Raw genomic sequence first — 17,075 nt, forward strand, 5'->3', positions numbered from 1 at the left:
TTTAAAAAAATGTTTTTATTGATTTTAGAGAGAGAGGCAGGAAGAGGGAGAGAGAGGGAAACAGATGTGAGAGAGAAACAATGATTGGCTACCTACTGTACATACCCCAACCAGGAACTGAACCCGAAACCTCTCCATGTTCCCTGACAGGGAATGAAACTGATGGCCTTTCAGTGCACGCGGCAACACTCAACCAACTGAGCCACACCGCCAGGGCTCTTTTGCTTCTTTTAAAATTGATGGTGTTTTCTTTTACTGTTGAGTTATGAGGGATCTTTATATGTTTCCTCTTATACTGTCAACTGTATTTTCATCATCTTAATTGGTTTTCCAGAAAAAAAAATTTTATTTTGATGAAGTCCAATTTGTTAAATTTTTCTTTTATGGATTGTATATTTTGTGTCAAGTCTGAATTTCTGCATAGCCCTAAATAATGAAGACTTTTCTCATAAAAATGTGTATAGTTTTCTAAAATTTTTATAATTTTATATTTTATATTTAGGTTTATCATCCATTTCACATTAATTTTAGTATAATGTATAAGATGTGCATCAAGGTTAACTTTTTGTATTCCAGCAACATTTGTTGAGTGATGATATCCATTTAATATTTTTGTACCTTTATCCAAAATGAATGGGGCATGTGTGGGTCTATTTTGGGGTTCTCTATTCTACTCATTAATCTATGTATCTGTTAATTCACCAATAGTGTGCTTAAAATATGGTAGACTATTATTCCTACTTTATTCCTGTTTTTCAAAGGTTTTTAGTTCCTTTGATTTTTCCATACAGATTTTAAAATAACCTTGTCCATACCTATAAAATAATTTGTGGGAATATTTATAAGAGTTGGATTATATCAATTTGGGAGAATGAACATGGGTTTTCCAATCCATGCACATAATATATGTCTCCATTGAATTAGATCTTTTAAATTTCTTTCATCAGTGTGGTGTACTTTTCATCAATGAATCCTGTGCACATTTTATTATATTTATAGCTAACTATTTCCTTTTTTTGAACAGACTTAAATGGCATTGTATTTTTAATTTTTGTGTCCATATATTTATTCTAGTGTATAGAAAGCAATTGGTTTTATGTTTATTTTGCATCCTGCAACCTTGGTGAACTCACTTATTAAAGCTAGAATTTTTTGTTGATTCCTTGAGATTTTTCTAGATAGACAGTTATGTCATCTGCAATTAATAGTATAATTTCTTTATTTATGGTCTATATGCCTGTTTTTTCTCTTCATGCTTTATTGCACTGGACAGAATCTCAAGCACGATGTTGAATCATAGTGATGAGAGTGGACATTCTTTCCTTGTTCTCAGTCTCAGGGGGAAAGTATATAGTTTTTCACCATTAAGTATAATGCTAGCAGTAGGGATTATATAGATGTTCTGTATAAAGTTAAGGAACTTCAGCAATATTCCCATATTCTTATCATGAGTTGAATTCTGAGTTTTTTCAAATGTTTTTTTCTGCATAGATTGATATTATTATGTAATTTTTATTCTTCAGCCTACTAATATGGTGGATGACATTGATTGATTTTAAATATGGAACCAGCCTTGCATTTCTAAAGTAGACCCCACTTGGTCATGGTGTTTTATTCTTCTTTTATGTTGCTTAATAATTTTTGCTAATATTTTCAAGGAGATTTACACCTACATTCATGAAAGATATTGGTCTGTATTTTAGTTTTTGTACTTCTTTTGTATGGTTTTTCTATCAGGGTATTACTAGCTTCATAAAATAAATTGATAAATGTTCCCTCCTTCTCTGTTTCCTGAAACGTATTGTCTATAATTAGTGTTTATTTTTCCTTAAATATTTTTTAGAATTCTCTAGTTAAAACATCTGGACCTTGCAGTGCTTTAGAGCCTGCCCACCTTCCACATCCCTGAGGGTGTACTAATACCCTTTAAGTCAAAGTAAAATCTTGCCATCATATAAAAAAAAAAAAAAAAAAAAAAGAAAGAAAGAAAGAAAGAAAACACCATCCAGACCTGGATATTCATTTGGGGGAAATTTTTTAATTTGTAAATTAAGTTTCCTTAGTAATTATTCATTAGTCTCTATTATATTGGGTGAGGTAAGCAATAGTTTATGTTTTGAGAAAGTAGGCCATTCCATCTAAACTGTCAGAGTTATGTGTGTAGAGTTGTGCATAGTATTACTTTATTATTCTTTTGATATGTGAATATCTATAGTGATTTCCCATGTCATTGAGAATATTGTTAATTAATGTTTTCACTCTTATTTTCCATTCTGTTTCTTCTTCTTTTTTTTTGTATTGTGCGATTGGCTAATTTTTTTTGAATCAACCTATCTTTCTTCATTGTAATTAATATGTGTTTTTCAATTCTAACATCAACATTTATTTATTCTATGGACTCTAGTTCTCTTTTGAATTCTTTATCTCTAATGCCTACTTTACCTGTGGCTCTGCTTCTCTTATTTGTGCTTTTTCTTGGTTCTGTTTTTGGTATACCTAGAAATTTGCTTATTGAATACCAGATATTGTGTATTAAGGTTATAAATAATCTGCATGAGGTTATATTCTCCTGAGAGGTTTACTTTCTGATGGCCAATAAGATTAAGGACAGGTGTAAATCCAATCAGGGATTTAAGTGATTTGATACTGGATTGAAATTGTTATGAGGACTGGTCTATTTCTTACTCAGTCTTACTACTAAGCTATAGCTCTTCATGAGCTCTATTGAGGACTAAAGGATTTACCACAAGACACCACTACCATTAACAGATCTAAAATGCCTCAAAAGGAAAAGGCACATAGAATGAATGTATTTCATTCTTTCCAAGGTCTTGGACCCCAAATGTTTATTGCTCTCCTAGATATATGATACCTTAAAATAGGTGATTTCTCATTTCTTTTATCCATTTTCTCATGGGAAGTTTTTTTCTGCTGTAAGATAAGCAATAAAATCTATAACTGAAAGTAATCATAGATAAATTTAAGACAGGTAAGCAAGTATAAAGAGTCTATACCAGGTCACCTGTGTTTTCTCGGTGAAGTAGGAATTTAGATTATGGGCAATGAAGTGCTTAAGGAGAATAGAAAATGTTTGAAATAATTATTATCAGAAACTGAAAAGGATAATAACCAAGTAAAATTAGTTGTTCTTCTTCCCGAACATATATTGTGTTTTGGACAAACTGACCAATATTATGTCCTCATACTAGGTGACCTACTAAAATATTTGATGGAAAATGAAGATTGTATTCACTTATGCATTGTTGCATTTTCCATTGAGGTGAAGAAAGATAAAATAACATTTACTGTTCTGTTCAACAATCAAGCATATCATTCACCAGCCCTGTCGCTGGCAATGCTGGACAATATTCTTTTCATGTCGACTTCTGGCCCCGATGCTTCCATAACAGTCTTCAATAAACCTCAGCCAACCGCTGCTTATCAGAAATACAGCTCAATGTATGTTTTTCTTTTTATTAGAATAGAATTTTATACTTAAACTAGAGGCCCGGTGCACAAACATTTGTGCACTCGGGGGGGGGGGTCCCTCAGCCCGGCCTACACCCTCTTGCAGTCTGGGACCGCTCAGGGGATGTCCATCTGCTGGCTTAGGCCTGCTCCCCAGGGAATTGGGCCTAAGCTGGCAGTCAAACATCTCTCTGGCAGCCCGGGAGCCCTCAGGGGATGGCCACTTGCTAGTGGGGAGCAGGCCTAAGCTGCAGTTGGACATCCTTAGTGTTGCTGACGAGGCAGGAGAGGCTCCCGCCACCACCGCTGTACTGGCAGCCATCAGCCTGGCTTGTGGCTGAGCAGAGCTCCCCCGTGGGAGTGCACTGACCACTAGGGCCAGCTCCTGCATTGAGCATCTGCCCCATGGTGGTCAGTGTGTGTCATAGTGACTAGTCATTCCCGGTCATTCTGCTATTAGGATCAATTTGCATATTACCCTTTTATTATATAGGAGTGCATGGCCAGCCTGGGTGAGGGGCTGATGGCTATTTGCAGGCTGGCCACAGCCCCTTCAGGGTGGGGGTCCCCACTGGGGTGCCTGGCCATCCTCGGTGAGGGGCTGAGGATCATTTTCAGGCTGGCCACAGTCCCTGCAGGGTGGGGGGTCCTGATGGGGTGTCTGGCCAGCCTGGGTGAGGGGCTGAGGGCCGTTTTCAGCCTGGCTAAGCCCCCCAGCAGGGACCCTCACCCCATGAGGGTGTGACCAGCCTGGGTGAGGGGATGATGGCTGTTTTCAGGCTGGCCACAACCCCCAGCCACCCAAGCTCCCAGTGGAGGCTGGCTGGAAGCAGGTATCTGGGATTTATTTGTCTTCTGTAATTGAAACTTTGTTGCCATGAGCAAAGGCCACAGCTGGCTCAGGGCAGGCAAGAACCTTGGCTTCCTCCATTGCCCGGCAACCAAGCCTCCTGCTTGCTCCAGCTCAGTGGCTTCCGGCTGCCATGTTGGTTGGGTTAATTTGCATATAGTTGCTCTGATTGGCTGGTGGGCATGGCTTAGGGCATAATGAAGGTATGGTCAATTAGCATCTTTGTCTTTTATTAGTGTAGATGCTTTCATACAATGTTGATGATATCTGTATGATTAAAATAGCAATTGATGGAAATTTATATTTTCTGCTGTTGATTTTTTAATACACCTACTTTTGTTCCTAATTTTCTAGGTTGGTAGAAGGAGACAAGATGGCCATAAATATACATTTTGGGATGGCTCTTTTGGTCAGTGGCTTTTGTCTCCTGACAGTGACTGAGAGAATCACTAAGGCAAAGCTCATCCAGTTTCTGAGTGGGGTCTATGTCCTTGCATACTGGCTTTCTGCTCTACTGTGGGATCTCACCATATTCTTCATTGCCTGCTGCCTACTGCTGGTGAGTGTTAAATAAAGATTTTTTGAGAGCTTCTTTATTTTCGGTACGCTGTGGAAATTTGCTACTCTCAAATTATATCATAAACTTAACTCTGCTGATAAAGTATCTTTGCTCATTATCTTAGAAAACACACTGAAATGTGTGTACATTTTAATCAAGAGGCATGTGAAAGAAAATCTTTGGAATTTATAATAATTTTTTATCCTCACCCAAGGATATGCTTATTGATTTTAGAGAGAGATGAAGGAAGAGATAGAGAGCTAGGGAGAGAGAGAGAGAGAGAGAGAGAGAGAGAGAGAGAGAGAGAGAGAGAGAGAGAGAAATGAAACAGAAACCAAGGGATTACTTCTCGTATGCACCCCAACCGAATATTAAATCCCCAAACTAGTTATGTGTCCTGACCAGAAATCAAAACCGCAATCTTTTGGTGTATGGGATGACACTTCATCTGATTGAGCCACCCAGCCAGGGCCATAATAATTTTATGAGCTAAATTATATTCTCCAAATTTCATATGTTTAAGTTCTAAACACCAGTTCTTCAAAAATGTAACTATATTTAAAGTTGGGGCTTTCAAATAGTTATTATTGGCATTTCAAATTCAAGTTAAAATGAAGAAGTTAGGGTGGGTCCCAATTCAATCTGACTGGTGTCCTTTTTATGAAGAGAAAATTTAAACATACAAAAAGACACGGTAGTATAAACCACCCAAGCACTGCAGCAACTAGAAAAAATACTTAAAAAGCAGGAGGAGAGCCTAAGGGAGCTTTGGGACAACATGAAACAAACAAACAAACAAACAAACAAAAAACCCATCCACATAATAGGGGTGTCAGAAGGGGAGGAAACTGGTTTGAAGAAATAATGACAGAAAACTTCCCTGATATTGGGAAGAAAAAAAGCCACACAAGCCTAAGAAGCACACAGAGTCCCAAACAAGATGAAACCAAAAAGACCGACACCAAGATACATTATAATTAAATTGGCAAATATCAAGGACAAAGTAAGAATCTTAAAGGCTGCCAGAGAGAAAATTACTTACAAGCGATCTTCGATTAGACTATCAACTGACTTCTCAACAGAAACACATCAGGCCAGAAGGAAATGGAATGAAATATACAAAGTGATGCAAGGCAAGGGACTGAAGCCAAGAATACTATACGCAGCAAGGCTATCATTCAAAATTGAAGGTGAATTTAGGAGCTTTACAGACAAAAAGAGCTAAGTGAGTTCATTACCACCAAACCAGCAATGCATGAAATGCTAAAGGGACTGCTGTAAAATAAAGAAATAGAATGGGAAGAAGGAAAACAGGCATAGAGAATAAAAATGGTGACAAACAAGTACCTATCAATAATAACCTTAAACATAAATGGATTCAGTGCTCCAATAAAAAGACATAGGGAAGCTGAATGGTTAGAAAACATGACCCATGTATTTGCTGTCTACAATAGACCCACCTCAGAACAAAGGACTCACACAGACTGATAGTGAAGGGATGGGAAAAAATTTTTCAGGCAAATGGAAATGAGAAAAAAAGCTGGGTAGTAATACTTATATTTGACATAATAGACCTCAAAATAAAGGCCATAACAAGAGATAAGGAGGGCCACTACATAACACTAAAGGGAGCAATTCAACAAGGATAGAACTCTGATGAACATATATGCACCCAACACAGGAGCACCCAAATACATTAAAAAAAACTTCTGGAAGATATCAAGGGAGAGATCAACAGCAGTAAAATCATATTAGGGGACCTTAATACCCCATTGGCACCACTGGTAAATCCTCTAAACAAAAAACCAGCAAAGAAACACCAATCCTAAATGACTCACCAGATCAGATGGAACTAATTGACATCTTCAGAATATTTCACCCCAAAGCTACAGAATATACATTCTTCTCAAGTGCACAGGGGACACTTTCAAAGATAGACTACATATTAGAGACCACATATTAGGACATAGGCAAAGTCTCTTCAAATTCAAAACATTGAAATCATATCAAGCATCTTCTCAGACCACAATGGCATAATATTAGAAATAAACTACAATAAAAACAAACAAACAAATTCAAATACTCGGAGGCTAAATATCATGTTATTAAACAATGATTGGGTTACCAAAGAGATCAAAGAAGAAATAAAAATCATTCTGCAAACAAATGACAATGAAAACACAACAGTCCAATATCAGTGAGACACAGTAAAAGCAGTCCTGAGGGAAGTTCATAGCATTAAAGGCCTACCTCAAAAACAAGGAAAACTGGTAATAAATTATCTAACTCTACAACTTAAAGAATTAGAAAGAGAGCAACAAGAAAAGCCAGAGTGAGCAGAAGGAAGGAAATAATAAAGATCAGAGCAGAAATAAATGACATAGAAACAAAAAAAACTATACAAAGGATCAATAAAACTAAGAGCTGGTTCTTTGAAAGGATCAAAGATGAGTGGATTAAAAACTGTGGTATATCTACACAATGGAATACTATGCTGCGGTAAAAAAAAGAAGGAACTCTTATCATTTGCAACAGCATGGATAGACCTGGAGAGCAATATGCTAAGCGAAATAAGCCAATTGGAGAAAGATAAATATCCCATGATCTCACTCATATGTGGAATATAATGAACAAGGTAAGCTGATGAACAAAAATAGAAACAGTCATAGAAGCATGGAACAGACCATCCAACCTAAGAGGGAAGGCATGGGAGGGGGGTAAGCAATCACCCAAAGGACTTGTATACGTGCATATAGGCATATCCAATGGACACAGACAGTAGGGGGTGAGGGCCATGTGCTGGGGAGTGGGAGTGGCTGGGGAGAGGTCAATGGGGGGGAAAGGAGACTTCTGTAATACTTTAAACAATAAAGAATTTAAATGGTGGGGGGAAAAGTAGTCTCATCTGGGTTGTCTGACAATGTGACTCCCCCGGCCTCTGGTGCAAGTTGTTGTGGTGTGCTCGTGGTTCCGGCTCTTGTGGAAAGGGTTGCCTGAGGTCTCACTGGCTGCACTCGCCGTGGATCCCAGAGTCCATGGCCTGAGCGGAAGGGGTCTCTGGGCCTGAGGTAGTGTGACTCTGGCCTGTGTGGTGTGACTCTTGCTGGGGTAGTGTCACTGCAAATCACTGCGAGGGTCCAGGAGCCTGTGATGATGGGAGGCACGTGTCCCGTGTCTGTGGGTGAGGCAGTGGGGACTGGCCAGGGTGATTTCACTCTGCGAATCACAGGGGGTAAAGGTGGAGAGGTGGCAGGAGCCAGTGGCTGAGGATGCGGGAATCTCGGAGTCTGTGGCTGAAACAGCACAACTTTGACCAGAGAGGCAGCACGGGTGGGGGAAGTCACGGGGTCTGCTGCTGGAGCCTTGTGTCCTCAGCTGCAGAGGCACGCACTCAGCAACTCCTGAGGTGCCCACGTCCTGGGGCCCGGGAGTGGTAGCGGCAGGTTCTATAGCTGAAGCCGAGTGCCCTTGCCTGCAGGGGAGCACACTCAGCAACTCATCCATGGGCCCAGGATCCAGTGACCCAGCAACAGTATTCTTGGTGTCCGTTGCTGGAGCAGCAGGACTGCAGTGTTCAGAAGCCGGCCTGGGAGGGGGCAGTCACGGGCCGCCTCTGGGCTGGAATGGTGCAACTGCGGTGTCCAGGAGCTGGCAGCCAGGAGGTGGACGTCCTGGGGTCTGCAGGTCTGCACCGAGGCAGCATGACTTTGGCTGTGTGGCTGCAGGGTCCCGGGCAGTGTCCAAGGCAGTCTGGGTGGTGGTGAGGCTGGGTTCCTAGTGGAGGCTACTCTCCCCTTCTAAATGGCATGGGCTCCATGCCCAAGCCCCACAGCCGGGGGAGTGCCCACAGCAGTGGCAGGGGCTCCCGGTTCATGAGAGCTCCATCTGCCAGCCCCTGAAACTCTCGAGAGATCTGTCCCTCACTCACACATGCACACACCACACACGTCCACACACGCCTCTTTCACTCCCTTACTCACACCCTCTTCCTCACTGCTGTCCTGCCAGCTGCTGTCTTCTCATCTCCTACAAAGCATTATTAAAAGAGATTGCAAAAAAGCCTGATCCATGTGGCTCAGTGATTGAGAATGGACCTATGAACCGGTCAGTCGCAGGTCAATTCCTGGTCAAGGCACTTGCCCAGGTTGTGGGCTGATCCCCAGTAGGGGTCATGCAGGAAGCAGCCAATTAGTGATTCTCTGTCATCGTTTATGTTTCTATCTCTCCCACTCCCTTCCTCTATGAAATAAATAAAAATATATTAAATTTTTTTAAGAGATTGAAAAAGATACAAGAAATGGGAAGATATTCCATGTTCATGGATTGGAAAAATCAACATAGTTAAAATGGCCATATTACCCAAAGCAATATATATAGATTTAATGCAATCCCCATGAAAATCCCAATCCCATTTTTAAGAGAAATAGAACAACATCATCAGATTTGTATGGAATCACAAAAGACCTCAGTAGCCAAAGCAATCCTGAGAGAAAAAAGAATGAAGCTGGAGGTATCATGCTGCCTGACTTCAAATTATACTAAAGGACAATGATAATCAAACAGCAGAAAAACAGATACACAAACCAATGTAACAGATTTGAGAGTGCAGAAATAAAACCACATGTATATCGGCAAATAATTTTTTACAAGGAGCCAAAACATACAATGGAGTAAGGAAAGCCTCTTCAATAAATGGTGCTGGGGAAATTGTAAAGATACATGCAAAAGAATGAAAGTAAAATATAGTTTGTCTCCATGTACAAAAACTTATTCAAATGGCCTACCCCGTGTGGCTCAGTGGATTGAACATCATCCCATGCACCAAAAGGTCACCTGGCCAGGGTACATGCCCAGGTTGGGGGCTCGAGCCCCAGTAGGGGGTGTGCACTAGGTGGCCGATTGATAATTCTTTCTCATCATGGATGTTTCTATATCTCTTTCCTTCTCCCTTTACGTCTATCTAAAAATCACATTTTTTAAAAAGTTAAAATATTTACTCAAATGAACAAAAGACATAAATATAAGATCTGAAACAATAAATTACATGGAAGAAAAGGTAGGTACTAAATTTATGAGCTTTGGTCTTAGAGAACATTTCATGAATTTGACCCCAAAGGCAAGGGAGATAAAAGCAAAAATAACGAATGGGACTATATCAAACTAAAAAGCTTCTGCACAACAAAGAAATTGCCAGCAAAACAAAAAGACAACCAGCAAAATAGAGGAAGATATTTGGAAACAACAGCTCTGACAAGGGGTTAATATCCAAAACACATAAAGAGCTCATACAATTCAACACCCAACAAATAACCCAATTAAAAAACGGGCAGAGAACCTGAACAGACACCTCTCCTAAGAAGACATATAAATGGCCAACAAATATATGCAAAGATGCTCAACTTCACTAGCTATTAGATAAATGCAAATCAAAACCACAATGAGATCCCAGCCACACCTGTTAGAGTGGCTGTTATCAGTAAGACAAGTAATAGCAAGTGTTGGAGCGGTTTTGGAGAAAAGGAGCCCTCACTTACTGCTGGTAGAAGCGTACACTGGTACAGCCACTATGGACACCAGTATGGAGGCTCCTCAAAAATTAAAACTGGGGCTACCATATAACCCAGCAATCCCACATCTTCCTTATCCAATCATCTATGGAAGAGCACTTCAGTTGTTTCCATGTCTTGGCCATGATGAATAAGGATGCAGTGAATATAGGGGTACATATATCTTTTTGAATAAATGCTTTCAAATCTTTCTGGTGGATATTTATGGAATACTACTCAGTGATAAGAAAAGATGAAATACCGCCGTTTGCGACAAAATGGATGGATCTTGAAAATATCATGCTAAGCAAAACAAGTCAGAGAAAGCTAAGAACCATAAGATCTCACTGAGATGTGGGCTATAAAACTGAAACAGGCACAGACAACAGAATGGTGGCTACCCAAGGGAAGGGGGTTTAGGAATAGAAGGCAAAGGACGTCAAATATATGGTGATGGAAGATGATTTGACTTTGCATCATGGGCACACCATGCAATATACAGATCATGTATCATAAAAATGTGATACATGATACCTATATAATATTAACCAATGTCACCCCAATAAATTTAATTTAAAAAAAAGATGGACACGGATACTAAGGAAAGCCTATTGTTGCTTCATGTAATTACTCTGTGCAATGAATTATGGGGTGGGGAGTGAAAGACAAATTAAAAAGCAAAAAGTGTAATAGCAAAAACATAAGAGAAAACATGGGAGTGGGAATTTAGAGTGCCAGCGAGGCAAAATTTAAAGAGCACAGAATCTGGAGACAATAACCTTGGCTACTTTGGAATCCGCCACCTCAGGCAAACCACTTAAATGGTTTGTGAAATGCGAATAATGACACAACCTTGCTTACTTCACTGGCTGCTGAGAATGACACTGTAAAGGGAAAAGTACCAAAAGAAATCTCAGAGTTGCTGCAGTGAATATGATGAAGTGTGGGAGTGGAATAGAACCAGGAGACCTAGCTTAAAGGTGGATAGCAGTGAGAGGTCAGGCATGTAGTCAGGAGGAAAAATATTTAAAGAAATAGTTTCTTTTTAGATAAATAATCTACTTTCTGGGAAAGTGGAGAATTCGGATTATTTGGGGAAAATGATACTGATTCTGTTCATGAATTTAAAAAACTTTCCCAAAGGGAGTTACAATGGTTCTGTCTCTGGACTGCCCTTGGAGAAGATGAAGAGAGTAGGGCTTTTTTTTTTTTTTTTTTTCAAAATGATCTAATTAATGAGTATTCTGTGCTAAATAAGAACAGGTCTTGCTATTTCCTTTTCTAAGTGTTCTAGCTTGAATTATTTTTGCACTTAGGCCTCACTTGCCTTTATCACTGTATCCTGTGTATTCCAGGGCGTGTTCAAGGTCTGCCAACTGGACGTGTTTCTCACAGACTACCACTTCCTGGACACAATGCTGATCGTCATGCTGTTCGGCTGGAGTGCCATCCCCCTCGTATATCTGCTGAGCTTCCTGTTTTCCCAAAGTACTTCTGCCTACATCAAACTTGTGGTGTTCAGCTACCTTTCAGGCATTTGCAGTCTCATCATAGATGCCACATTTCAGTTTGGTAAGTGTAAATAAATGAGGACATTAGGAGACAATTATGTTCCAGGCTTGGAAAAATCCTGGCCTTGATGTAAGTCAATAAAAATTACCTTGAGCCTGGCCAGTGTGACTCAGTGGTTGAGCTGAGGTCATGGTTCAATTCCCAGTCAGGGCACATGCTCAAGTTGTGGTCTCGAATCCCAGGAGGCCCGTGCAGTAGGCAGCTGATGATTCTCTCTCATCATCGATGTTTCCATTTTTCTCTCCCTCTCCCTTCCTCTCTGAAATCGATTAAAACGTACATTGAGAGCCTGTGAACCCACTCCAGGCCTGCTGGAACGGGGTCTTCCTACTGAAGTGATGGGACTGAACCTGGTATATGGTTCTTTGACAAGATTCCTCCTTCTTACCCTCACATCCACTAACACTATCACATGACTTAAGGAAACTGTTTTGCACAAGATTTTGGACATTTTAGGAGCATTTGTTTCTGAAACTCATTTGTCAGAAAAAGACAAAAACAAAATGAAAACAAAAGACCAGCTTTATTCTTAAAAGGACAGGCCTCAGTAAGTTAGAATAAATCATATTAAAAATACACTTGACTGTAGACCCTCATTATTTTTAAAAGTGAGATCCCTTGATGTTGGGCACTTTATAGGGTGGTGATGGGAGGGAAGAGTGGAGAGGAATCCTGAATTCTTGAGATAGGCCAGCAGTTCTGTCAAGGAAAGGTGTACGGTGCAGCTATTCTTCCCGAACTTAAAGATCCTGAGCGGCCAAATGTGATTTTCCAGAAAGAAGAGAAACTCTGTACGCGCCTGGCACCCTTACAGCTGAGCCAGCTCGGCTTCCTCACAGCACGTCAGCCCGGCGTCTGCAGGGTTCTTCCATTTGTCTCCCCCCACCCCTTCCTTCTCTGACGACAGTTTGAACTGGCTTGAGCACTTGACCGCTTCATTTCTCCCTGTTATCACAGAGCCCCATAAGCACAGGCTCCCCACCTCATTCCCTGTCACAAAAGAGTATTTCACATGAGTAAGACTTGTGCCTCTGGATGGCAGACAAAAAAACGTTAAGAGATATGCCTTAGCACTAATTCTCAAAGCCATCCCAAAATTATGGGAAGCAGTATCTGTATATGCTGCACACCTCTTTACTGTGCTAAGTGGGGAAGACTCCCCTTAAAGCATCTGAGTTTGTGGGTTTATACATATAAAAGGCATAGACATAGACAACAGTGTGGTGTTAGCCAGAGGAAAATGGGGGGAGGGAGGGAACAGGGGGGAAGAGATGGGGACAGAAAGGGACTGTTTTTTGAGCAATAGGTGCATGATGTGGTGTGCAGATGATATTTTGTTGAGCCTGTTTGGTTTGGTGAACTAATGTCACCCCAATAAAAATCCTATTTAATAAAAGGCTAATATGCAAATCGACCAAATGGCAGAATGAATGCTCACTATGACACACACTGACCACCAGGGGACCGATGCTCAGTGCAGGAGCTGCCACCTGGTGGTCAATGTGCTTCCACAGGGGGAGCACCACTCAGCCAGAAACTGGGCTCATGGCTGGTGAGTGCAGCGGTGATGGCGGGAACCTCTCCTGCCTCCACAGCAGAGCTAAGGATTTCCGACTGACGGCTCCTGGACTGCGAGAGGGTGCAGGCCAGTCTGAGGGACCCTCAAGTGCATGAATTTCATGCACCAAGCCTCTAGTAATTAATAAGAAGAATTAGAAGAAATTACTGTTTCAGAAAGTTTAAAAAAACATTTTGGGGGAAGAATATGTTTCAAAGAGACATGAAGGGTGAGAACAAAAAAAGAAGCCAATAGATTTGGCAATTAGAATGTCAAAGGAGACTTCCTTTTTTCAGTAGCAGAACAAACACTGTAAATGATACTCTATCAAAATAATGAATTAAGAAGAAAGTATGGAATTGGCAGAGGCCAACAATAAAATGGAAGCTCGTGTTCCTGAAGGTAAGCAAGCGTGAAAGGTAGCTCTGACGTGAGCTTGTTGACAGAATCTGGTTCCCTGCACTTTACATTTGCACAGGTAGTGAGTAACCTGAAGTCAGAGCAGAAAGCATGAAGCATGTACCACAGAGGTTTCAGTAGCTTCCTACCTAAAACTGGAGTTAGAAGGGCTTCAGTACAAGGGTGAATAAAACCTAACTAATGCCACAACGGGACACAGAAAGAAAATTTACAAAATTTGAATTTGGCACTGGAACAAAGAAGAGTAATTTCCCTTTTAATTTGTAACCACAGGCAAGTCCCCATACTGGTTTGTTTCCTGAAATCATAGTACCTATGTAACCCAAAAACATACCAGATCATATATTTAAAATAACTTCAGTTGATTATGTTCCCAGGTGAGTGGCAAAGGTATACACAATTCCCAGACTTCAAAGTACTCCCACAGGTAAATTATCTAGAGAAATTGAGATCAGCTTAAAATTACAAAGAAAAAAAAGAAGCAAGGACCTAAGAGCAAATGCTACCAGAAAACACAAACTGTAGAATAAGAATCAGGCCTGCAACATTTAAGATTTGAGGATTTTTAGAATAGAACATAAAATATGTATTTTTAAAATATTTAACTAGTAACAGAGAGTGTCAGGTCTATGAGCATATAGAACATATATACGTATATTGCACATCTGCATGTACTATAGATACATATGTATGGGCACTATATATGTATATGGAGAGAGAGAGAACAAGTAGATTTGAAAAAGATCCAAATAGAATCTTAAAAAATGAAAAGAATTAATTTAAATTAAGTACTTAATAGATAGAAGTATCAGAATATTAGACATAGTTGAAACAGTTGAAGAGAGAATTGGTGGTTAAAGATGAATATAAAAGAGTCACAGTCTTGCAGCTGATCAACCTGGTTAAATCCCTCCTATTGAAATACCAACAGCAATTAAGACTCAACTACAACAGGAGGTTGTACAGCCCACTGGGCCCTACATGATACCTACTACATTAGGCCATGCTACCAAGCCTGAGAGATGTAGCATCTTTACCTAATACATAGAAAGAAACACAGGGGGTGGGAGCTGCCAAAATGAGGAGACAAAGAAACATGTCCCAGATGAAACAATAGAACAAAACTCCAGAAAAAGAACTTAATAAAATGGAGATAAGCAATCTACTAAATGTAGAGTTCAAAACACTGGTTATAAGGGTGCTCAAGGAACTTTGTGAGGACCTCAACAACATAAAAAAGAACCAGTTAGAAATGAAGGCTACACTAAGAAATAAAGAATAATTTACAGGGATTTAACAGTTGAGTAGATGAAGCTAAGAATCAAGTCAGTGATATGGAATATAAGGAAGCAAAAAACACCCATTTGGAACAGCAAAAAGAAAAAAAAGGGATAGTGTAAGGAGTCTATGGAACAACTTCAATCATTCCAACATATTATCATGGGGGTGCCAAAAGGAGAAGAGAGAAAGCAAGAAATTGAAAACTTATTTGAAAAAAATGACAGAAGATTTCTGTAACTTGGTGAAGGAAGCAGACATAGAAATCCAGGAAGCACAGAGTCCCAAACAAAGTGAACCCAAAGAGACCCACATTGAGACATATAATTAAAATGCTAAAAGTTAAATTAAAAAAAAAAGAGAGAGAGAATCTTAAAAGCAGCTAGAGAAAAGTTCCCACAAGGGAGTACCCATACGACTATCAGCTGATTTCTCAACAGAAACTTTGCAGGCCAAAAGGAAGTGGCAAGAAATATTCAAAGTGACCTATAAGCAAGATTACCCAGCAAAGCTATCATTTAGAATTGAAGGTCAGATAAAGAAATTTACAGACAAGAAAAAGCTAAAGGAGTTCATCACCACCAAACCAGTATTATATGAAATGTAAAGGGTCTTATTTAAGAAGAAGAAATGAAGATCAGAAATATGAACAATAAAATGCAATAAATACCTATCTATCAACAATGGAATCTACAAACAAAATGAACAAGCACAACATAAATAATATGGGAAGGGAGAGAGAGAGGGGGCAGAAAAGGTGAAGAGATTAAGAAGTACAAATTGGTTGTTACAGAATAGTCATGGGGATATAAAGTACAGCATAGGGAATATAGTCAATAATATTCTAATAACCAGGCATGCTGATTGATAAGTACAGGATTTATTGGGATAATCATGCATTAAGTTATGTTAAGTCTGGTCACTGGGGCACACAAAATGTTTTAAAAATATAATAAAAATAAATAAATAACACTTAGAAAGATGAGTACAAAAGAAATATGAGATAACAAGATGGAAAATATTAAATAAATGTGAAAAACCATGGAAGATGGAGTGAGGAGATTTGATATATTGGTATAGAAAGAATTAGTGGAAGAGGAAGTAGTGTTAAAAAGATAGTTGCTGATAATTTCAGAATTGTTTAAAGACAGACATCCTAAGTTTCAGAAAGCCCACTAAATCATTTTGAAAAATTACTTGCCTATACATATCATCATAAAACTTCAGAACACCAATGCTAAAAAGATATTTGAAGCAGCCAGAGAGAAAATTTATGTAGGCATGATTAAATATTCAGTGTAAACACTAAAAGGATATTTTAAAAGAATAATTTCCAAAACATGAAAAAGAAGGAAGAAAATAAATTCAGTCACATCCAAAAAGGATAGAAATAAAAATGAAATAAAAATAATAAATAGCAAAGTAATGTGATGATAGTAATTAGCCCAAATATATCAGTAATAAAAATAAATAGCATCAAAAGAGGCTTATTAAATAAATGACAAAAACTGCTATTTTGGATCAATTTTAGCATTATTCCCTTTATAGGAGACATTGTTAATAAATAAAGATACAGAAAATAAAGGAATGTAGAAAGATATATTAAACAAGTGCCCACAAAATAATACTGATATCAGGAAAAAAGACTCGTTGAGATAAAAAGTATTACTAGAAATAAAGAGGCTCATTACATGATAGCAGATTCATTTGCACATTAAGTTGTAACAATTATAAAATTTTATTTAGCTAGTAATATTATCTAGAAGTATATTTAAAATTTCCAGAGCTACTTGAACTAGGCAAACTATACATAATAGAGGAGAT

At 39.1% G+C, this 17,075-nt stretch overlaps 1 protein-coding gene across 1 annotated transcript in view; it reads left to right on the plus strand.

Annotated features, from left to right (window-relative positions):
* The window catches only part of LOC132232543 (phospholipid-transporting ATPase ABCA3-like), a 204,655-nt gene extending 192,127 nt beyond the window's left edge, over positions 1-12,528 (plus strand). Inside the window, exons 20-24 of the mRNA XM_059691927.1 lie at positions 3,210-3,452; positions 4,087-4,107; positions 4,684-4,877; positions 11,779-11,995; positions 12,452-12,528. Of these exons, the coding sequence (XP_059547910.1) occupies positions 3,210-3,452; positions 4,087-4,107; positions 4,684-4,877; positions 11,779-11,995; positions 12,452-12,528 (752 nt within the window). The remainder of the gene's footprint in view (positions 1-3,209; positions 3,453-4,086; positions 4,108-4,683; positions 4,878-11,778; positions 11,996-12,451) is intronic.
* Positions 12,529-17,075: the final 4,547 nt, after the last annotated feature.

Source organism: Myotis daubentonii, chromosome 4 (genome assembly GCF_963259705.1).
Source record: "Myotis daubentonii chromosome 4, mMyoDau2.1, whole genome shotgun sequence".
NCBI lineage: Eukaryota > Metazoa > Chordata > Mammalia > Chiroptera > Vespertilionidae > Myotis > Myotis daubentonii.